At 36.7% G+C, this 26,176-nt stretch overlaps 1 protein-coding gene across 1 annotated transcript in view; it reads right to left on the bottom strand.

Moving 5' to 3' along the window:
• LOC140164180 (voltage-dependent T-type calcium channel subunit alpha-1G-like) overlaps nt 1-15,235 on the bottom strand; it is a 188,979-nt gene extending 173,744 nt beyond the window's left edge. Inside the window, 1 exon segment of the mRNA XM_072187422.1 lies at nt 14,995-15,235. Within this exon segment, the coding sequence (XP_072043523.1) occupies nt 14,995-15,221 (227 nt within the window). The 5' untranslated portion in view covers nt 15,222-15,235.
• Between the last annotated feature and the right edge of the window lie 10,941 nt (nt 15,236-26,176).

Genomic DNA, 26,176 nt, shown 5'->3' with positions numbered 1-26,176 from the left:
AAACATTGAGGGCCTCCTCATGCGTAAATAGCAGGGCTGTTGTTCGGCTTTGTCCGGCGTCTAACTCTCATAAAAGTGGCAAAAATTGTTAAGTTTTCTTACTGTGCGCTTGAATAAAGAACTAACTTACGCTCGCTTAAATTCACATAAGAGATCGCCAGTCATGCATTATGCAACATACAGGAATTTGTAGAAAAGTGTGCAGATTTCACCTGCCATCACAGATAGTGTTTAGCATCCCAATTATTTCACAAGTAACAATTAGCTTCAAACTTCAGGAGGACTGCTAGTACAAAGAACAGCCACAACCCAACCCATTTCCATGTAAGACTTCATATCATTCAAATCTGATATATTATACATGACAAATAGGTCAAATATTCAGAATAATATTGGAACATGAATTCAGGTTATTAATTATGACAATAACTCATCCTCCTGGGTCTCTCGCTTGTCAAGAATGATAAATTTTCAAGTGATATTGGTTGCGATATTTTGAGCCCAATATGGAGTGACACATGACTGTGCTATTAAGATTTGCCTGGAGCAGATGCAATAGGGGAAATGGAATGGCTTATTATGATGATGAGATCTACTTAAAGGAAGAGGGAGGATTATTAAAGAGATATCCTATCAAACATATGCACACTAAGCATAAACGCTATTATTTTGGCCTGTATACAGTGGCAGATGAACAGAGCCTTGAACAAGGCTAATCTCATCAGCATAGAAATGAAGCCAAAAACTGGTAACTGATAATTGTAAAGCAGAGTGTTTCAGTGGCTTTGCCGTTAGACAAGCATAAAATTGTCAAGCTTTTGTCAGGATTAGTTCTGACTTCTTTCTAGACAAAACTAATATGAGCTCTGCATATAGACTGCCAATTACCTTATATCCTGTGGGCTACTCCTTATACAATCAATGATTAATAAATTGCCCCTTATGTACTAAAGAGTTGGTAGCTCTGAAAAGAGCTGTTGTAGCAGTCCCTTTCTAACAGAAGATTCAATGGCTCTGAAAAGTGCTGTTTTGGTAGGTGTCCATTTTTTACTAAAGATACGGTGGCTCTGGAACAAGCTGTTCAACCTGGCTACCCCTTGTGAACTAAAATGTGACATGATCAAGGGGAATGAGTCACATGTCCAACCTGGTCAAAAATGAGTTTTACACATGTTTCTAAAGAGGACATTAAGAGCTTTTTATAAACTGAAAACCCATGTTGATACGACTTTTCTTTGTGAAATTACACCAATTTACCAATCGCTGACAGTAATGTCAAACAACAGAATGTTAACACTTTCTTTGTCAATATTTCAAAATCAATGTTAGCGACATCCGACTCATTTCCCTTGATCATGTCACAAATGTTGGTGGCTCTGAAAAGAGCCATTTAAGTGAACTGCTCCTTGTCCATTGAGAGTTTTTTGTGGACCTTAAAAGAGTTGTACTACGTAGTTCACATGAACAGCTCTTTTCAGAGCCACCAAATCTTCAGTGGGAAAGAGGCACCTAATTGAAACAACTCTTTTCAGAGCAACCAACCAAAACAGTTGATTACTTCCAAACATACCATGGAGCAAATAAAAATCTGAATTTAATATTATAAATATGCCCAAATAGATTCTTATTGTTTTGTCAATACTCTGGCCATTTGCTAGAAATGTTCGAAAGTAAATTGGAAAATAAAAACCTACATTCAGTAGTTCATTGAACCAAATTATAAAATAAATTATAACAACAAATGACACATTGCATACCTTTCAATTTTTACATATATCTAAATTTTCTGTTTTGCAATGTATCAACTTGCACTTGGCTATTCAAATTTAAATCCATACACCCCCTATGGAAGACATGACTTCAATCTCCCACACAGGGAGTGTAGAATACAAAATACATTCAGGTAATCCTATTTGAAATTCACACTCCAAGCATAAGAGATTACTGTCATGTCTTCCATAGGGAGTGTGCATTTCAACTGGAATAGCCTACATATTCCTTTCAGCATTGACTAAATGCTCAGTTTACTGAAACAATGAATTATTCAATCACCACATAGGCTTCAAAATGATGCATTGCTTTTTTCAAGGAAAACCTTGTAATATACCTCTACATGATTATGTGCATGGCATAACAATAGGACATTGACTTGTGTAAAATCTATATAATCCCATGAGAACTACTTGCCTATTGGTCTAAAAGAAGTTTTCATTATCAATTGGACCAATCAGCAACATAGTTAGAATAATTTCACCATGCAAAAAATTGGGGTGAATTATTTGCAAAGCTCCATTCTGATTGGTGATTAAAGTGAAGATATCATGTAACTGACAAATCAGAGACAATGTTAGATCGGCAGATAGTGCTCAGGGTATTAAGAGCAAGAATGCTCTAGCTGTAATAGCTGCCAGGTGTAATATGTTTTAGATGTATATAATAGAGAATGCAGAAATTATCAAATGTCTATATGGCAGCTATTGATTCATGCACTGACGCTTCAATTTAACACCTACAGGCTGTCATAACAATTTAAGGAGAAGGCACAAGCTAGCCTATCAACCACACACATTGCATTTGTATTTGAAGAGTTATTTGGGGAAATTGTCGGATTTTTGCCAACCCACAAAAACATTTAGTCCTGCATATCCCTCAATTGATAGAGAAGTCCAGTTATAGTCAAATGCAGCAAACCTTTGACGAGCGCGACTACCGTGATGTTGCAAATTCGGCGCTAACAACAACGCGTACGGCGCACAGTTCATTCATAAATTTCCACTCGGCAACAACAGATCGCCTCAGCAGCCAATCATAGACAAGTGCGTGCAATGCAGTAAATACGCGATGTATCCTTACAATACGCGCTCGTCAAAGGTTTACTGCATTTTAGTATAGTCCAGTGTTCAGGTTTACGCACAAATCAGCTAAGCAATTTTAGAAAGTGTCACCGCATTTCTTCTCACTTGTTAATAATTGCAATATCGCGGCCGTGATGTGAAGTCTGAATCAGGCATTAAGGTCCTTCTGCTGACCTTGATTTTCCAGCCTCGAATCACAAGCTTGCATGGTTGCGATATTGCAAGAGAGAGCGAAAAAGTTGAACTAAATTCAACTGATGAAAATTCCACAGCGCAATAAGGAATTTTCACCAGAGCTTGTAAAAACCAAGCTCAAATTTCATCGCGACTGATCACGGCCGCGATGTGGAGTCTGAATCGGGCTTCAGTTATCTTGTTCTGCTATAATTACATCTAACCCATAGAAACACTGGGATCTTCTAAAAACATGCTCATGTGTTAAGGCACGATTCGTTGACCCCAATATGTTTGTGCATTCATTGCATGACCTTTGAATGTGGTAGGTACACAAACTCATACTCCACAACTTGAGGTTACATTTAGAGCAATCAGTAGTAAATAGGTAACACTGAACTATACAATTGGGCATGAGGCAATTTTGGCTCATTTAGTCAGTGAGAGAGGACAAAGATAACAGATCATTCAAGCTATTCAATTGCCACACAACTGTCACAATATTATGAGAAGTAACTCAAACATATAGGCCTATGTACTGCAATGACCATGTTTTATTCATGCCTTATACATCTCTTAGCCCGGTCTCCTAGACTTAATGCTCTGCATGCTGGCCATAGGCTTCAACATAAAAAGTCCCTAGTTTTGAGATATTTTGTCAAAATATCAAGAGCTATCTTAAGAACCACTGAACCAATACTAGGCTTGTTTGTACTCATTTTAATGCATTGTTCATTCTGATTCTAAATACGGTCATAAAAATTAACAATTATGAAATTTTTGAATTAAAATTTTTTTTTGAAACTTGCCGTCTGCAGTCGACACCCGCGTGGAGAGACTTTAAGGAACATGCATATAGGTGACCTAGTCCTAGGCTTGTTATTGTCTGCTAGAGTCAAGGTTTGAACATGTAATGCTTCCATGTTTGTGTGAATTTTGTCGCCGCAGATAATGCAGCGACACTTTTTCTGCATTGCTCTCTGTCATCTTGGTTGCTTTCTTGCAGGGAAACTCTGGGATTTAGAGGAACATTGTGTGATATGGGGGAAATTGATGAAAGACGATCCGACACCTGATCCATGTAAGACCCGTAGTTGACATTGATTTTCTCTGCACTGCTGTTTTCTTCTGTCAAATTGGACAGACACACTTGTTAGGAGGGGGCCTGATGCAAAAAAATTTCATCGTGAAAATTTTTCGGGCCCCAGTCTTTACAGACCTCAAAAATTTCAGGGCCCCCTTTTTGAATCAGGCCCCCCTAACAAGTGTTTGTGAACGGTCCCCTAAACCGAGATAAGGGCACCACAAACTTAAACCCATCTATGACTTGCTTATCCATTCATCTGGCTAAAGGTCAAAACCCTGTTCTACTTCCGATCAGATGACCCAGTTTCCCACTTCCACCAAACCCAACGTCATTTGGCATTCAAGACCAGCTGATGCTGGTCGCTTGCCACCAACACTCCATAATTAACTTCATGAGAACTTTGTTAAAAATTCAATTTTTTCAAGTTTTAAATATGGTTGTACCTTGCAGGAATCATTGATATATTTTCTCATGGCATGTCGGTGACATCAAATCGCTGAGGCCGCTGTTCTATGCAGCATATTTAAATGTGTGTGCGTGTGTACGCTACATGTACTACTTGACCAATGCTCGTGAGTTGAAGCAGTACCAAATGAAATGTGCACTAAACATTACTGACTTGCCGAGAGTAATAACACTATAGTGCCTTTAAAAATCTGACTAGTTCCTCTATTCTCTCTTTTTTCTTATATCAAAATCTATCACATAACTTTCATGCACCAACTGAACCATACCAATCTGCACTGACTGATTTAGGTCAGGTCATTATGATATTTTCATTTGTCACAAGTTTTCCCTCAAATTCCGATATAAATAATATTGTCTCTACACTTAACACACAGGCTAATGACAAAATGGGCGATTCCAGTTGAAATCCATACACCCCCTGTGAAAGACATGACCTTAATCTCCCATACTGGGGGTGCAGATTTAAAATGGAGTCACACATTCAGGTACTGTATTTTGTTCCATTTACCGCCCATACTCCTATAAGCGCCCATCCAGCGACTTTAATACACATGACCCTCCATGGATCCAACTTCTTAACGATCCTCCACCATATGAGCAGGATCCAACCACACATGTATCGGAGACAAGACAGAACCATCTACACATAAAATCTCCATTTTGGGCCATTTCTAACATACGCAATTAGGTAACAATATAGAAAATAAGCTCCCACCCAAAATGACTTTGTTAAGTGCCCTGGGCAGTTAGTGGAACAAATACGATAACCCACATTCCCTGTGTGGAAGATTAAGGTCATGTCTTACATAGGGGTGTATGGATTTCAACAGGAATAGCCCACTGCCATGGAAATGGCATTACCATATGTGCACACAAACAAATTCATTGGTACTATTAGAATGTGCTGTTGATATAGACATAATAGCACATGTAATAAATTGCTTTCAATGTTATTATTGCTAGAGCAAATAAACATACTATATAAGATAATATTGTTGTCTGAGCTTTCATTAGCCGAGTCACCATGTCAGTTGTCATTAAGCACTGTAGATTAAGCTATAGCGAACTGAAAGAGGGACAATATGATACAGGCTAACGAGAGGGAGGTACACATAAAATGAAAAGACGAGAATTTGGGTCATGAATTTCTTCATCAAGAATAGTTTCATCTTTTTGAACTAATCTTGCCCTACTTAAAATGTATAGAGAAACCAATTTAAAACTGCATGCCTGGAATCAGAGTTAAAATTGCCTTGTAAATTTCTAGGCCTGCTCTTAAAGGGGTGTAGCTCAATCTTTTAATGTTCTACCTTACAATGAGGCCTACAATTAAAACAATGTTTTCAAATTTTGAGTTGTATTACTCAAGCAATTTTGATATGAGAAGCAAGAACATGTGTAACAATGCCCTATACATGTATAGGGTGCACAACTTAGAAGTTCCCCCTAATGCTCTTTGAAAGAAATCAAAAACTATTTAACGAAATGTAAAACAGTAAAAAGTTATAAGTAACCTTATTTGTTTTACAAATCTGGACCAATTTGTAGTGTCACACATCATTGCGTTCGGTCACAATGGTTTATTACGTAAAAAAGAGGCAGTTTGAAAAGTTGCATCTAGGTCCATAGGAGTCAATTTTCAAACAATACAGTATGTCAGGTCTGTTCATGTGTTTGTAATGTAAATAAAACTGAAAGTCTAGATGTTCAGTATGGAATGTGTCATCCTACACTGTTAACAAGTGTATTACAACGTTGGCGCATGCTGTTTATTAAAGTCCGGATCCGTTGCTGGTTTCAGCCAAATTCACTATTGACATGTCCTGACGAACAGACGTGACACGTCCACGAGGTGCTGTCAGCTGATTTTTCACTTCTCCTGTCACCTGGAATTTTGTTCTCAATTTTCGAATCGCATTGGGCGCAACTCCCATACGACAAGCAATTTCTTTCACTGATACATTTTCATCCAGCAAACCTATTGGTCGACCGCGAAGGAAATCGGGCAAATGTGGCATTTTAAAAATTACTTTTCACATGTGATGAACTACTGGCGATATATGGTCTATTCTCACCGCAGTACTTTTGCCGCCAAACTCAGCCATTTATCATTAAAGAGAAAAGAATTAAACACCTGCTTTGCTTTTGAAAAAGAAGAAAAACACATGAATATTCCTGGCCTACTGTCTTGTTTTAGAGTTGCCTCTTATGGACTCAGATGCAACTTTTAACACTGTTAAAAAACGGTCTCAAATTGTTTACATAATGAACCATTGTGACCAAACACAATGATGTGTGACGCTATAATTTGGACCATATGTGTAAAACAAATAAGGCTACCCATACCATTTGACATGTTTGTATTTCGTCAAATATTTTTCGAGTTATTTTAGAAAGTATTTAGGGGGGAACTTAGTTGTGGACCCTATAGATTAGTACACAAATACACGTCACCAGTCACCAGGAAGCGAGACATGGTTCATTGAACATACCAGAAAACAATAGAAAATAGAAGAATTCTTCATTGAAAATATTGACCTTGAACACCAAGTGAGGGAACAATCCTGGCAAGTTAAATATCATTTTAAAGCCCTGCTCATGATCCAGAGAATATGAATCTGACTATAACTCAAACATAAATATTTGCAACTTTCTTCTCATTTACTTAGTTACTGATGATAACTCTATCTGGGCTATTCCAGTTGAAATCCATACACCCCCTCTGGAAGACATGACCTTAATATTCCTCATAAGGAGTGTGAATTTCAAATGGGGTTTATGGGTGATTCCCTTTTGTAGTCTACACCCACTGTGTAGGAGATCAATGTCATGACTTACACAGGGGGTGTATGGATTTCAACTGGACTAGCCAATTTCAACATTGCCTCCTTTGCCCTGGTTGGATCAGATTGTGCCACATTTGTCTTGAAGAATTCACATGTTTATAAATTTGATATCAAAAGCCCGGTGTTGTTTATATGAAGTTGGCTTGTTTGTATATATGAATCCTGGATGGAGTCTGTAAACGTTTTCTACACACAGATGGTATTCAAGGCACAAGTGATTTTATCTGCTCTCTACAGTAGCAATGCATGTACAAAAGGAAAATTTTAAGGTACTTGTCTGGCATTATTCCCAAAACATTATTTGAATATATCAAAGCATATTTAATTATCAGCTATCTACAGTAGATAGTATAGTATACGGTATAGTATATAAAGCACTACATTGAATGTGAATTATTCTCCAAACAGCATTTTAATACATCAAAGTTGTTTTATTTATCATTTGCTATCTACAGTAGATAGCACTGCATGTAAGAAGCAAGACCTAGGGTTAATTTGTGTCTGGCATTATTTCCTAAACATTATTTGAATATAGCAAAGCATATTTAATTATCAACTATCTACAGTAGATAGTACAGTACATGGTACAGTACACAGCACTACAGTGACTTGGGAATTATTCTTCAGACATTAGAGTGTATTTTATCATTTGCTATCTACAGTAGATAGCACTGAATGTAAGAAGCAATTCTCTGGAGTTAACTATTGTCTGGCATTATTTCCCAGACATTATTTCAATACATCAAAGTGTATTTAACCATTTGTTATCTTCAGTAAATAGCACTGCATGTAAGCAAGACCTAGGAATTGACTATTGTCTGGCATTATTTCCCAGACATAATTTCAATACATCAAAGTGTATTTAACCATTTGCTATCTACAGTAGATAGCAATGCATCTAAGAAACAAGACTTTTGAGTAATAATTGCTTGGCATGATTTTCCAGACATTATTTCAAAACATCAGAGCATAATCATCTGCCATCAGCAGTAGATAGTACTGCATGTCTGAAACAAGACCTTGGAGTTAATTATTGTCTGGCATTATTTCCCAGACATTATTTCAAGGCAGCAAAGGGTATTTAACCATTTACTATCTACAGTAGACAGCAATGCATCCAAGAAACAAGACTTTTGAGTAATAATTGCTTGGCATTATTTTCCAGACATTATTTCAAAACATCAGAGCATAATCATCTGCCATCAGCAGTAGATAGTACTGCATGTCAGAAACAAGACCTTGGAGTTAATTATTGTCTGGCATTGTTCCCCAGACATTATTTCAATATATCAAACCATATGATCATCTGCTATCAGCAGTAGATAGCACTGCGTGTCAAAAACAAGACCTTGGAGTTAATTATTGTCTGGCATTATTTCCCAGATATTATTTTAAGGCAGCAAAGAGTATTAGCTACTTGTAGTAGATATCATTTTAGACTTGTTGCCAATTGTTTTATAACTTTCAGCTGCCTATAGTAAAAGCTCAATGCTATTTACAGCAGATAGGAATCTGAACAAGCAATGCCTGTGGCTTACTGTCATATAACTGTTGTCCTATCTGGAATATACATTACTATGTTGGTAAATAACCTGAGTTAAGGATATCTACACTACAGAAAGACTTGTGGCTGACTGTTTTCTATCCTTCTTACATAGCCAGATATTATTTAATGTTATCTTCAGTAGTTGATTAAACTGCTATCTACCATAGATAGCAATCAAACAATAATTTGTAGGCAACTGTTTTTTATCATTCTTACATTTAATGCAGCTATCTACAGTAGAATCAATAAAAGTAAAAAAAAAACCTATCATTATAGTTTTCATGTGTAGACAACTTTGACAGTCGATGCTTCAGGCTGTGATAGCCCTAAAACCAAAGAATATTCTTTACAGCTATCTACAGTAGATAGCAATAAAAACAAAGAATCTCATTTACAGCTATCTACAGTAGATAGCAATAAAAACAGAATATTATTTACAGCTATCTGCAGTAGATAGCAATAAAAACAACGAATATTATTTACAGCTATCTGCAGTAGATAGCAATAAAAACAAAGAATATCATTTACAGCTATCTACAGTAGATAGCAATAAAAAACAAAGAATATTATTTACAGCTATCTATAGTAGATAGCAAATAAAACAAAGAATATTATTTACAGCTATCTACAGTAGATAGCAATAAAAAAAAAGAATATTATTTACAGCTATCTACAGTAGATAGCAATAAAAAACAAAGAATATTATTTACAGCTATCTACAGTAGATAGCAATAAAACAAAGCATGCTATTGACAAGAATCTGCAGTAGATAGCAATATGCTATCTTCAGTAAATATCTAGAGCAGATTAATACTGTGCTTGCTAGCCATATGCTTCAACATAAAAAGTCTTAGATATTTTATCAAAATATCAAGAGCTATTGGAACCAATAGTGGGCTTGTTTGTACTCATTTAAATGCATTCTTCATGCTGATGCCAAATATGGTCATGAAAACTTTGAAATTTTTGAAGTTTGAAAGAAAATTTGAAACTTGTTGTCTGCAGTCGCCATTCGCGTAAAGATGGTTAATATAGGCTATGTACATGCTAGAAACAGCCATTGGCATAGTACTGTATAACCCAGTGCAGGTCACTATTTCTAGTCATTAATCTTACACCGTCTTGCAACCAAGCATTGAATTCAATTAAAAGCGTAAACGTACTGTTACGGCCCAATAAATTATTCCACTTTTATCGCTTTTGATTTCATGACCCTTGCATCAGACTAATAACAATCGTTGCTATGAAAGAGGTCTGCATGATCTACGACCAAGGAAATGCCTGGGGAAAAGACTACATCAATAGCTCTGTAGTTGCCTACAGGGTAGGACTTGGTTATTTACATACATGTCCAGTGCATGAGGACTTTGCCGGAGGTTATTATTTTCCCTGTTTGTCGATGCTTTTCATCTTTTTTTCTAAACAGGTAATTTAGAAGATGTGTATTGGTTCTGAACATATGTAAGCTGCAGGTGTCGTATGCTTTATACCTAGAATGTGGATCAGAGTATAAAACCGACTTGAATTTCATAAATGAAAATATAAATACATTGGATGTGGTAAATATAGCCGACACTGGATAGTAAAACTATTTTTGGTCAAGCGAGGCACTTTATATCAATCAATGAATGGGAATCTATAAGGCATTAATGTAAGATTTCTGACAAATCGATAATAAAATTGATCAAAAGGGTGGGATTTGCAGGAAAAATCCTATGTGAGATAATACTTTCCTGTAAAAATTAGTATTTTTAGCAGCATGTAAACCAGAATTTTATTGGCTTTATTTTATTTTACATTATAGATCCTAAGTATTTTAAGTATTGCAGTCTTAAAACTAAGAAGTATGGCAGGCTTTTGCTCCGATTGACATGAGCTCCCTGTTTTAAAAATTAGTGACATACACAGAGCTTTGTGTTCCCTTCATACCGCTCTGCGCTGACCAACGCTGACCAATAAGTGCCCTTCTTCTCTGCCAGAGACTGTAAGCCACTTTTAATACTAAAAACTATTAAATTCCATAATGGGCAATGAAAACATTGAAACTGACAACCAAACCTCACATTTTCAAAGATAATTTCCTGAGAAAATCTCCATTTCCAGAATTCAGAATATTCTCAAATAAGTTACATCTCTGCACCAAAATAGATCAGTGTTACATGAGGGATACTCATAGGTAGTGATTGCTCACAAGATATACACACTACATTAAGGTACTATAAAATCAAGAATTTCACCGGAAATTGAGGTAATTCTTACCGACAAATATTTTATAGCTGTAGGCAAAAGAACAAGTTCAGTAACATGGAGGAGAGCCAATGTAATATCAAAGATGACAATCACCTTGGTTTGTTTGGATATAATGTCTAGACTAGATCAATAGGTTATTCCAGTTGAAATTCATACACCCCCTATGGAACACATTACCTTAATCTCCCACACAGGGGTGTGAATTTCAAATGGGGTTACCTGAATGGGGGGACTTCATTTGAAATCTACACCCCCACTGTGGGAGATTAATGTCATGTGTTCCATAGGGGGTGTATGAATTTCAATTGGAATAGCCCAATGAGGGAATAGCAAGTGGAGATTCAACAATATGATAGCTTACAGAGTGGCAATGATGGTGTAACTGGACTTTGTTATCGTAAAGTAAGTACAGGGAATGGGAGAAACAGAGTCGGAGAGAGGGGTGGAATCAAGATTTTCACAGGGAGGGGGGTCATCCCTAAGGGAGGGTGATCAAGATCTTCAGAGAGGTGAAATTGAAATCCTTTCCAAAGAAATCTGTTTAAAATACCAGTTCATATGGGGGAATCAGGAGGTTCAGTCAAGGAATAAATACCCCCTTCCTAATGGGTATGGCACTATGCATATAGACTTGATCCACAACAATAGAATACACATCATACACTGATAAATCAATGAATACAGAAACTTAACATCGTATATAACTTCACCATCTAAACGGAAGCCCAACAATTACAGTTACCATGGTTACACCCCAACGACAATACCAGAAAAGACTGAGTACAAGACTATTTGGAAGGAACTGTGCAGACATGTGACTAAATAAAGGAATAGCGATAAATTTGTCTAATCTTTTACCTCACAAACACATGGGCCTGCATGTTTAGGATATTAGAGTGGCAAGAAAAAAAGCCTCGCCTGCCGATGAGGGTCAACTTTGCCTTACATGTCATGCTGCTGAACACCATTCTATATCCTTTACTGCGACCTAAGTCAGACTATCATTGTTATGAAATGACTATTTTAGATACAGGATAAAAGGAAGTAGTGGTTCCTTCTCATTCCATCAAAGGCATAAAGCAAGCACATTTTAAATTAAATAAATTCTGGATTTGTATAACACCTTTTTCCAGATCTTAAAGGACTCAAAGTGCTGTAATTTAACTGCCATGGTGAATCATCACAATCAGATCGCATCAACTAGGTTGCGGCCGGTTGCAGCGCAAACCTATCCGCACTTAGATTGTAACATCCACCAATTATCTAAGCAGCTCCCAAAATCCATTGGGTGAAGATAGTTTTTGAAAACCAAACAACTAATCACCGATTTTTGAAAGCACAGGGAAACCGGAGATCCCAGAGAAAACCTGTGAGAGAGGGCATGGAATCGGGATAAACCAAGTGCACATACAGTCCTTGGGCACAGCCGGGGCTTGAACCCCGGACCTCAGTGGTGCAAGGCGAGGGAACTACCACTGCGCCAACTCGCGATCGCTCTCTCATACTTGGACACTACCTGTTGTATGTTACATTTCTAGTTGGTTCACAATAAAGGATTATTGTCATATCAAATGCTCATGGAATTATCTTACAATCTTGATAAAATTAACATTTGGAAAAAAATTGTTCCAAAACTGTCTGAAATCAGGATTTAGTTGCATTGTGGGTGCATCTTCAACAGTGGAAATAAGTGATCAAAGGTTAGACACAGCTTCAAATATCTTGGTGCGATTATATCAGATGAAGGGTCAAAACCTGAAACACTTTCCAGGATCGCACAAACAACCAGTGCCATGGAAAAATTAAAGCCATTATGGAAAGACAAGAATATCTCACTGGGTTCCAAAATCAAGCTAATGCGCACCCTCGCCATATACATCTTCATATATGCCTGTGAAACGTGGACACTGACAGCTGACTTGGTAAGGAGAATACAAGCACTGGAGTTGAGGAGTTTCCATAAGATCCTTAACATCTCACATAAAGACCATGTGACCAACGAGGAGGTGCAGACCAGAGTGAAGCACGCTATTGGTCCCTACGATGACCTACAAACAACAGTCCGACAACGTAAACTACGTTGGTACGGCCATATCTCTCGCTCCTCTGGGTTAGCAAAAACAGTCCTACAGGGTACAGTGAACGGTTCAAGAAGAAGAGGAAGACAGAAAAAGAGATGGGAAGACAACATAAGAGAATGGACTGGCCTAAACTTTGCCACCTCAAAGAGGGCAGTGGAAGACAGGAACAGATGGAGAGAGATCGTTAAGGGGGTACTGCACCCCTGTGGTAAATTTTTGACTATTTTTGCATTTTTCTCAAAAAATAATAATACACTGGTAACAAAAGTTATGTATATTATTGGGGCAAGGAATCCAATTACTACACTGAAATTTCAGTGACTCAAGACAAGCGGTTCAGTTTATATGATAGGAAACGAGGTACATCTTAGCGGTACCTTATTTCTTATCATAAATAACGAACCGCTTGTCTTGGGTCACTGAAATTCCAGTGTTGTAGTTGGATTCCGTGCCCCTATAATATACATAAATTTTGTAACCAGTGTGTTATTAGTTTTTGAGAAAAATGGAAAAATAGACACAAATTTATCGAGGGGTGTAGTACCCCCTTAAGATGTCATCTGTGGTGCCCCGACGACCAAGCCGGTTAAGGGAGCAGTAAGTAAGCATTGTGGGTATTCTACCGTTTATATCTTCCACATCCTGAGTACATTTGCTCTGTTTCCCTTAGCTATCTATGTAAAGTCAATAAATGTACGACAACAAAACTCTTGGACTGGTTTACTCAAGGACTTGTTTATATTCTGTTACATTTATCTGTTCTTGTATATATATATATATAGGTCACATATGGTGGGGGTGATGTGCTCTGATTGGCTCAAAGTAGGATGCGATGGGCTATTCCAGTTGAAATCCATACACCCCTATGGAAGACATTAATCTCCCCCACACAGAGTGTATATTATTTGAAATAGAGTCACCCATTCAGGTAACCCCATTTGACATTCACACTCCCTGTGTGGAAGAGTAAGGTCAGGCTAGTAACCAGGATTTATTTGGGGGGGGGAGGATCTATTTTGAAACAGTGGACTTGGAGGGGGGCAGATTTTGAAAAAGTAAATTTGGACTTTTTTTGACCAAAATGGATACAAATTGGGGGGGGCATTTGACCATCTCACCCCCAGTTACGGGTCTAAGTAAGGTCATGTCTTCTTCAGGGCTGTATGGTTTTCAACTCTAATAATGCATTGTAATGAGGCCTTCCACGTTAGCCACAACAAGTGTTACAAAAAAAAAAGGAAAATGTGTGAAATTCTAAAATATATAGGTAGTCAACATAACATTCTTATTACTACATGCAACTATTCTTATCAAATATTCATGTATAATGGGCTATTCTAATTAAAATCCACACTATCCCTGTAGAAGATGCTAGAAATATCTTCCACAGCATCCACCAAGGGAGTATGAATTTCAAATGGAATGAACATGTTAGGCAGCTCCATTTAAATGTCATATACCCTCTGAGAAAGATTCAACCTGAATCTTCCACACAGAGGGAGGGTGAGTTTCAAATAGAGTTATTTAATACATTCATTCCATTTGAAAGCCATACTCCCCCTATGGACAACATTTCTAAAACCTTCTACAGGGGGAGTACGGACTTTAAATGGATTAGCCCATTTCTGATAAAACAATCTGACATACACACAGACAGACAGACAAACAAGAAAAATGTAAGACTTACCCAGCAAAAACAATAAACATATCTAGCCTGTTCCATGTATCCCCTAGATAGCCCAGCTTTCCCCAGAGTCCCATCGCCATGATCTTGATAACCATCTCCACAGCAAAGAAGGCAAAGATGAAGTGATCAAACCCTTCCAGGACCAGACATCGTTGTGAGTTACATTCACCGTCTTCACAAGGTTGGTACATGCCTAGCGTGACGCAATTCAGGAGGATGATACTCATACTGATACGTTCAAACCATGTGCAATGGAATTAAGGAATATAATGGATAGAGTTGGATTGAAATCAACATATGAGATTATTGAATGTATAGCTACATAATAATAATTTGCATATTAGTAACAATTATACATTTCAAAAATGTAATAGCAATACATTTGAAAACACATAAAAATATAGAAACAACACACATTGCATACAATTGACCTTTTCGGTAAATCCCATAAGCCTTTGCGAGAACACCTGAGATGTCGACATTTGACTCTAACGCCAATGCGCACATTATTTAGCGAACATCGTTACTGCGCATTGCAAGTCGGCATGATGTCAAATGACGACATCTCAGATGTACTCACAAAGGCTTATCAGATTTACCGAAATCAATTCTAACACAATTGAACATTACAGATAAAAACAAACTTTGACCAATTAATTATGTGGGTTAAAGAGGACCATGGAATGGGAGCATGACCTATGGAAATATATATAAATGTCATAATTGGCTTCCTTGACTCATTTCCTATAAGATCAATGTATAAATGTTTGAGGCGCATGTGTGACTGAGTGGATAAGGCGCTCGACTCATAATCCATAGGTTGTGAGTTCGAACCCTGCTTGTGTCAATGTGTTGTGTCCCTGGGCAAGGCACTTTATCCTCATTGGCTACTATTGGTTGCGTGGGGTTGAATGTTTGTATAGTTTGCTTGTTTCAATGATGCAATATTGGCGCTGATTAAGCTGCTGCCTGCAAACTGCATTGTGTCTGTTTAGGTGTGTTTAATGTAAATTCTAGCAATTTGACGTGCGGGTCACCATTAGAGTTCGAAATAAATCTTGATTTTTTTATAAATATTAAGTACACTCCTGTTTATTAGTTTAAAATGGCTAAAACTGAATATGGCTCTGGCCTTTCTTTCCACTTGCCAATATACCAGTAACCTAACAAGATCATAACTTAGATATTGTTCCTTCAAATTCAAACTTTATTTCATTATCATCACATCAAATAAAATAAAACCAACAATAACACAAATATTGGCATTTTGTTTCATAATATAAAATACCATACCAATTATAATTGATTATAACACTCAATACATTAAATGTCCCATAATATAACAATATTTACAACCGGAATTATCTCCAATAAACATGTTCATACAATCACGCAAATAAATTGTAAAAAATGTCAGCGTCCCGCTATGAATAGAACCATTAACTTTATTGCTATCTACTGTAGATAGCTATTAATCAAATGGATGACTAGGGGTCAACAAACTTTTACTGGTAAGACAGTCTCAACTCTATTGCCAAAGTTCATGAGTTTCCATTAATACATGCATGGTAAGTGACATACTCTATGCTACTGTGGTATGATGCTTGGTGTTCAGAATGTTTTGAAATAGTTTTCAATATCATTAAATTTATTTCCGTTCTAGAGGTGCTACATTGCAATATCACTTCTTTTCACAACAACATAATTTGAGGGTTTAAGACCTAAACCCAACAAAGGGCAGTAGGAATATCAAACAACGGTGAAACACGATTGAAACCCAAAAATCGACCATCACCCTATCATGACTTTTGTGCCGTGTACTCTGTATCACTTATATCATTGTGACATTTAGCTTCAGTTTATAGACAAATAGGTGAAATCCATACATGACACTCAGTCAGGTACATACAGTCTGCACAAAAAGTAACTCAGCTGTTATAAATACTCCTATAGATTCAGAACAAATAATTGTTTTCACAATATTTCAACATAGAGAGAAGGATGATTTATTTACACGCATTTTGATACCCCATTCGTCAAGTGTCGTTCAATATTAACAACACAATAGTGCTTTTACAGAAAAATACCCGAATTTAAAAGTTGCAGTTTACAGCGATCAATGGTTATAATGCCAGCACTGTAAACACGTAAAGCCCGCCATTATCTTTGCGCTTACTTCAAATCAATACAAATAACTGCAACTTTTAAATTGGGGTATTTTTCTTTCAAAACACCGCTGTATTGTCAATATTGAACAAAATTGGACAAATGATGTATCAAAATGCGCGTAAATAAATCATCCTTCTTTTTATGTTGAAATATTGCGAAAACAATTATTAGTTCTGAATCTATAGGCGTATATATAACAGCTGAGTTACTTCTTGTGCACACTTTACATCAAAGGGCACAGCACTATAGCTGTATCCTGAGATAGTGTTCCCTAAGTCTGCTTTATAGTCACTTCAACTGGGCTGTTCCAGTTAAAATCTATACACCCCCTATGGAAGACATGTCCTTAATCTCCCACACAGGGGGTGTGTATTTCGAACAGGGTTACCTGGATGGTTACTCTATTTGAATATACACCCCCTGTGTTACAGTACTCTTTGTCAAAGACAACTCGCGATTTAGGGGGACACGAGCCGCGAGTCACAAACCACGATGCCCCAAGAATAGCGAGCGGATTCCAAGAGTGTGTGGTTCCCAGTAGTTTAAGGGTAATATAGGTACACAGTCTGTATCACAGACTACCTGTTTAGGAGAAGGTCATGTCTTCTAGGGGGTGCATAGATTTCAACTACAATAGCTCAGTCTCATATTTTTCAATTTACAATTAGGGTTAAGTTTTAGGGTTAGAATTCTGCAAGTCCCCCTAAACATCCCTTCACATGCAGGCACCCTCCCCCCTAATCTTCCCACGTCAAGACAAGATGGTGGTGGCTCGAAACCTACTTCAACCCATCATAAGGATAGGAATTTTTTGTTGTTGTTTATTTATAACATTCGGTCGAAGCCAGGCTAATCCCCAATAGTGCTCAGAGGCTACTAAATTCAAGGGATGTCATCCGGATATGACGGGACAGGGATATGGAAAGAAGTCCAATTTTAGATGCAGGAGGAAAACTGGAGCACCCGGAAAAAACCTGCGAGGACGAGAATGGATGAGCAACCAAACTCACATGTGGTGCCGTGGGGAATTGAACCCCGGCCACAGCGGTGAGAAGTGAGTGAGAAGACCACTACACTAACCCGCCCTCCTGGGAATAGGGCTGGAGTGACAACATTAGTTTATTTTTACATTGTTGAAATCCTGCTTGAAACTTATGAAAGTCAAAATAACTTGATCACAAGCACTGTATGTCACAATAATTAGTTATAGCAATAAACAACTTAATTTGATCAATTGCATTACCAACAAACGTGCTTGATGACATACAAACGAATAAGAAAACAAAACATATCGCTTGTCTCATAATATCAATATTAAATTCTCTCTCTTATTCATAATGCTCATTATGTAACCGATTTTATTTAAAATATGCATCATGGAAATTGCTGGAGTAATAAGATACAGTTGAACACAAATATTATTTCACCGTCTACTGATCCATTTTTAACAGTATCATCATGTTTCATAACATTTGCCTTATATTAAGACACAAGAAACATGAATTATTCCAATTTACATCAAGAAATATTATTATAATACAAAATAGATTGATTTTTGTGCAATAGTTGATTCATCTAACCTCCTGAGCACTACCTGTCGATCTAACATTTCCTCTGATTGGTTAATTACATGATATTTTCACTTTAATCACCAATCATAATGGAGCTTTGCAAATAATTCACCCCATTTTTTTTGCATGGTGAAATTATACCAACTATGTTGCTAATTGGTCCAATTGATAATGAAAACTTCTTTTTGGCCAATTGGCAGGTAGTTCTCATGGGGTTGAATCTGTTTTGGTTTCTTGAAATTGAATTGGAACCTTATTGCTGAGAAGAATACAGTGACATTTGGGCTGTTACATTATCCACACTACCACTGCGTAAGATGTAAGAAATATTGTCTACAGGGGGAGTATGAATTTCAAATGGAATGAGAACATTAAGCAGCTCCATTTGAATTTCATACACCCTCTGTGAAAGATTCAAACAGAATCTTTCACATAGGAGGGTGAGTTTTAAATAGAGTTGGTTAATGTGCTAATTCCATTTTAAATTCATACTCCCCCATGGAAAACATTTCAAAATCTTCCACAGGGAGTGTGGATTTTAAATGGATTGGATTACTTTTGACATGAAATGCATAACGAGTTGATACCCAAACTGACTTGATAGAAGTAGGGTATTTCCGTGTAAAATTATCATTGATTCTTAGAGTCCATGCACTCTCACAATCAATAAAACTAGCGCAGACTAAGTTTTCTCCCAGTAGCGATGATTCTGTGAAATAACGTAGTGACTAACCGTTCATTTGCCTGTAGCTACTGAGAAAAGCAGTCATTGTTTATGCTGTCATATTGGGCAATTCCAGTTGGAATCCATTCACCCCTATGGAAGACATGGTTTATATAATTATGTTCATTTCATTCATTAATAGTTCACCATCATTTCCAAGTAAGAAATACATTTGAAAAAAATAACTTAGTCATTGGTTAATACTGGTTTATCAACCCTACAACCAGTGGTGTGTCCAGGGAGGGGGGCTTTGGGTGCTGAAGCCCCCGCACTTTGTTAAAAACCAAGTAAAATAAGTCGTTTTTTTGGCAATTTTATCCATTAAGTCCCCAGCATAACTCTGAAAACCCCCCTGAATCCCCCCCCCCCCCTCCCCGCAGGAAAAGACCCTGGACATGCCAGTGACAGCAGTTTTATGCAATTTGTTTTGATGGGAAAAAGTATTCTCCACGCTTTTCTGACAACTAATAAAAGCTCAAACATAGGCTGATTGCATGGCGTTACAAGGCAAATGGAATTTCACATACCTATACACACAAACTTTTTTCCCTTGGCTTTATTAAAAATCAGAGTAATGTCAATAAAATTAAGCCTGATAGCATAACACTATCTATCACAGACACCTCTTGAATTGATACCAGGTCATCTTATATATAATCACCATCATTGACGTACACACAAAGGTGGCACAATTGATTTGAGTGAGGGGTGCTACTGACGAACAGAGACAAATGGTCACCGTGGGTTGGACAGGTTAACTTGGTTCATCCAGAGCTACTGTACTATATAGTGGAAATGTTGACATGGTTTTATGTTTGTGCTCATAATGGTTAATTTTGGAACTGTGAATTCTACAGCCAGCAAAAATATTTTTATATGTGTATGTATATTAATGTGTAGCTGTGTGAAACCATGAATAAAAAGAAAATTAACTGCAAATTGTTGAGAAGAAATAAAATTGTGAACAATTAATACCACTAAAATATCAAATGTGCTATTCCAGTTGAAATACCTACACCCCCTCTGAAAGACATGGCCTTAATATCCCACACAGGGGGTGTATATGTCAAATAGAGTCACCCGTTTAAGAAATCCCATTTAAAATTCACACACTTTGTGTGAACGATAAAGGTCATATCTTCCATAAGGGTTGTATGGATTGCAACTGGAATAGCCCTTTTTTTTTTTTTTATATCACAGGGAATTAACAGCAGCAAAATGATGTATTTGTTACAAGAGAAAATGGTAGTAGTTTCCAGGAACTCAAACATCGCAGTCATTGGCACTGCATACTTACAGGAATCCAATAAGCATAATTCTTAGTCAGTGGGAGTGGTCTAGTTCAGTAGACACATTTTGATTGGACAATCGCAAGATTTCGGTGCCGTTTATCAGGCCGTAGACGACCCCACGTCATCATGCGTCTTGATAATGCTTCACACGCTTGTAGAGGTGCGCGTATGTATCGCGCTCTATGCGTAGACTAGTGCGGAATACGCGACGCGCTAGCAGTACGCGCAACAGAATACGTGAAAGTTGTAAACAAGTTTCGTTCATTTTATAATGAGGGAGTTTTTATGACGGTAACTTAGTTTTTGCTCTAAAAAAATTGTTTACAGTTATTAAAATAATATTTAACTGACTAAGAATGAGAATAAATGCGCCGGTATCCACTACTCAAAATATTGGACCTGCCTGTCGTCTATCATAGGTAGAGGATAGGCAAAATAAAAATTCCTATCGTTTATTCTCTAAATCTTTGTTGTCAGAAAAATATTAATCATATCATCTGCTTTCATCTCCTACAAACTAGTTTATCACCAACAAAAACAACAACCCCTAAAAACTAAACAGCAAAGATAATAACATGACGTGATCATGCTAAATGAGACACTTGTCATTGATATTGATTGTGAGATATCGCCAATAAATGTGCTCAACTTTTGTTGTATTTTATTGTTCTGAACAACACTAAAATGACCATATCTCTGGACTCGTAAGTCCAATTGTGATGGGGTTTTCATTGAAATAAAGCACTGGAATTGGCACATACAAAGAAATCAAAAACTGAATTTCAATTTTCACACCAAATGCCTCATTTTGCCAGATAGCATGACATATGATGTTGATGCCTAATTATGTCTGCTATCACCATAGCCGTCCTGTGCATTGTTATGCATGACCAAACCACGTCCATTTATTTCAAATCATTATGAACTCTCTCTGTACTTTCTTTCTGTCAATAGAGATGTAGTAGACATAGAGTGTGTTCCAAGAAACACATTTTAATGGCCGCCTAAATTGTACTAACAATGTGAGATATTATGAGAATTTCGTGGAATTTTCTTCTGGGTATTCAGAGAAAATAAGAAAAATAGTAATTGTTAATTGCATTGATGAGTAATGGAAATAGAATATTGGGCTATTCCATTGAAAATCCACTCCCCCTGTGGTAGATTTAGCTAAAGTCTTCCACAGAGGGAGTATGAGATTTGAATAGAATAGACAATTGGGTAGCATCCATTTGAAATACTCACTCCAGTTGTGGAAGATATAGGAAAAACCATAATACAGGGGGAGTATGGGTTTCAAAATGATTAACTCTGATCAATTACATGTGAAAAACATACTCCCCCTGTGGAAGATATTTCCAAAATCTTCCACAGGGGGAGTGTGGATATTAAATAGAATAGTTGAATCACACAGTATTTAGACCATAGTTCCAGGTGAATGAGACGCATATATTTTTGCTTATTTAGTGTTGACAAAAATACGGCAGACATTCCTCTATCTCAAAGGCAATGAGTTAAATGTGTTAAGGACCTAGTCATTGATCTCAGTTTACATGTCAATCATCTAAATGGGCTATTCCAGTTGAAATCTATACCCCCTATGAAAAGCATGACCTTAATCTCCCACAAAGAGAGTGTGAATATCAAATAGGGTTAGCTGAATTTGGAATCTACACTCCCTATGTGGGAGATTTAAGTCATGTCTTGGATCCAGAGGGGGTGTATGTATTTCATATGGAATAGCTCCTGCTAAGCACAGTTGCGGTCCCCAATGCCATTGTCAGACAGCTAGTCAGTCAGTCTGACACACTTGGGTCCTTCAATTCAACAACATGTTTTTAACTAAACCCTGACTCAATGTTCTTCTGGGAGTTGGATATTCTAAAACATGAAATGTTGGCGTGCATGAAAAGTTCTAATTTTGCAAGGCAGGTTGATTCTAAAACTTTTCATGCACTTTTCTTCCTATAGGCCTTTATGTACAAATTCACAAACATTTCATGTCGCAGAAATATGGATTCTCTCCAAAATACAAAATTTTATTGCTGCGAAAATATTATGCATTACAGAATATCAAAAGGAGCTTGAACTCAAAAGGGCAAATCACATTATTTTCATTAACATTTTCATACATTGGTATCTTCAATAGATAGCTAATTGTTTCATCACAGCTGTCATACATTGCTATATTCAGTAGACATGGTAGAAAACAAGTTGTTTCATGTAAGTTTCCATATATTGCTATCTTCAGTAGATAGCAACTTCTTCAGCAGATAGCAACTTGTTTCATCAGTTTTCAAACATTATCTTCAGTAGATAGCAACTTGTATCATTACAGTTTCACACATTGCTATCTTCAGTAGATAGCAATGTGTATCATTACAGTTTTAATATATTGCTATCTTCAGGAGATAGCAACTTGAATTATTATAGTTTTAATACCTTACTATCTTCAATACAGTCTGTCCACATAGAAGTACAAACCAAATCTGTGGCATCGGAGGTCGATGCTTTGCGTCACACGCGAACGCGACAAGTACAAATCGCGCAACAGTTGGCGCGCCAAAGAAGCATTGCACTGAAATAATTATTCTCATACCTTCAGTTTCCGAGGTCTATTTACTTTGTACTTCTATGTGGACAGACTATAGATAACAACTTATATCATCATCTTTTATACAACTTATGCTATCTTCAGTAGATAGCAATTTGTATCATTACAGTATTCAAACATTGCTATCTTCAGTAGATAACAACTTTGTGTTATTACAGTTTTCATACACTGCAATCTTCAGTAGATAGCAACTTGTGTTATTACAATTTTCAAACATTGCTATCTTAGGAAGATAGTAACCTGTTACTTTCAAACATTGCTATCTTAGGTAGATAGTAACTTGTTTTCAACTTGTTGCTCGATCACATTGTCATTATATTTGCCTTTTAAATCACAACATCTCACTCTATAACTCCCATCCAGGGCATTAATCACATGTTGGTCGCCATGCAGGGCATTGACGTCATATGGTTGTCAGGCAAAAAAAATGAACTCCGGCGTTCCTCTTCCTCTTTTATCATACAAACATTACCGGCAACATGATCTAAGAGAACGTTAACACTCAACATGAATGTATTTGCATGAAAATTACTCATTACACTGATGCCAGCTTTCTGCATTTGTGATTAGAGTCTATGACTTATTCTGAACATCAATACACAAAATGAAAGTAACTCACCCGGCTATATTTCACTCTTAAAGTGCAAAAAGGGTGTATATGAATAGTTACTTTATAATCAATTATATGACAGCCTGGGGAAGCGGAAGGGAGCAGAAAAAAAGCAAGATTTTCAAACAGTTGGATTTTTTCTGATTATGTTAAACTTGTGTCAAACTTGGGTATGGTTAGATAATATTTAGCAATTTGGTCCAAAAACGACACAATTTTAGCTTTACAATATATTTGGTGGGAAAATTAGGTCATATGGGCTGGGTTTTGGTATTTTTATTTGTGGAATTGAACAGGTATTGTGAAACTATTTGCTTATTCTTGTCATGCTTTTTTTGACCTCACTTCGTTATTTTATAATCACATAATCCCTTCTTGACCTTGCTTTGTTATTTAATAGCATGCGATATTGATGATCACCCCATCAACGGCAGGAAAGTGCCAATTATAGGAATGGTCTATACCTCATTGCTTAATGCTCTGCGTGCTAGTCGTAGGCTTCAACATAAAAAGTTTTGATATATTTTCTCAAAATATCAAGAGCTATCTTAAGAATCACTGAACCAATACTAGGCTTGTTTGTACTCATTTTAATGCATATTTTATGCTGATTCCAAATATGGTCATGAACATTTTTAAATTTAAAAAAATTAAAACTTTTTTTCTTTTTTAGAAAAAAAAAATTCAAACTTGCTGTCTGTAGTCAACACCAGCGTAAAATGACTTAATACAATGATTTACAATGCTTATATACTGCGCAAATGATTACTAGCATTGGGAATATATTCCAAACATGAATAAATTTGCATGAAAATATCCTAATAATGCAATATCTGATGATGCCAACTCAGATAGTTAATGTGGTACATTCACGACATGCCTAAACATGACTGTATAACATTTTGGCTTTGTAAAGTAAGTGATATAACTTTAATCCTTGGAAGCAATCAGAAAATGTTGAGTACTGTATACAACTTATCAACCTAACATCGTCCAATTTGTATTTTGTCGACAGACAGAAATTATATCATGGATTATGAGTAACACACAAATGCGATGTCCAAATCAACTGGTATTTTGGATATAAGCTTTTTTTGTAAATATCTATGGAATTGTATCCTAAAAAAGATGCTAAAATCACAAATTACCCCTTTAAGTGAGTCATCGGCACACTAATATTTACTATGATTTGAAAGGCAAACAAAATATTTTCAATGCAAAATAATTTTGAATTTCTATCAATTACAGTTTAATAGCAAGATGATTTTCCTGCAATTTTAATGATATATTTTACCCAATTTAATATTAAAGGTGCAACTGAAAAGCAACACTTCCATCCCTTCAAAAAGATGGAAGTTAGTCCCTCCGGATGGTTACAAGCCGTAATATGATGGACATTTAGTTGATTGCACCACATGGTATGAAATACATGGAGTAAACCATCTAATAATTTGTTCTGCTTTCCCTCTTTATCCAAACAAACATGGCTGAACATGTGACAGCAGGAAACTGTATGTTTCACATCCCTGGTTTAAAATAAACCACATTTATCTGCTACCAGGCTATATTTAGCTAACTCAGACTAAAGCCATACATCAGGGACTATGAAGCTGTCATCTAGCATAACAGCAAAAATGCTCTCAGTCCTAATGGATCAGTTCTATATCATCCATTTAACCATATTATAGTTTAGACATTAGCCTCATGCTGTGGGTATGAGTTTGTGTACCAGAAGCAGTCTGGGTCATTCTGTACATGTTCAAGCCTATTGGGGTTAGTGAACTGTGCACTGATGGATTGGTGTGTATGAGGTTTAAATACTATTTAGTATAAGCAAACTTTGAATAAAGATTGCATGATGTGATCTTTAACATTATATGAGCTAAATAAATTGTTTAGTGTCTGCTTTCACCCATGATGAACAAACTGACAAATCTAGGCAATTATATTTTGACTGTGACGATGAAGATGATGATGAATAAGTAATAATGATATTGTGACAATGATTATTGTCATTAATTTATCCACCATCATGGGCTTCATGGGGTGATATTCCAGAAATTTATCACCACAATGTTTATACTAATTTCAAGAATTTTACCAAAATGTTGACACCCTTCCTGGGACTTTTTCAAGACATCCAACAATTTTGACTCCCTGTCAAGGACTTCCAGTGATGAGATATCATTTTGATGGATACCC

Source organism: Amphiura filiformis, chromosome 11, assembly GCF_039555335.1.
Source record: "Amphiura filiformis chromosome 11, Afil_fr2py, whole genome shotgun sequence".
NCBI classification, from domain to species: domain Eukaryota; kingdom Metazoa; phylum Echinodermata; class Ophiuroidea; order Amphilepidida; family Amphiuridae; genus Amphiura; species Amphiura filiformis.
The sequence above is the reverse complement of the archived record's forward strand: the minus strand, read 5'-3'. Positions and strand labels throughout refer to the sequence as shown.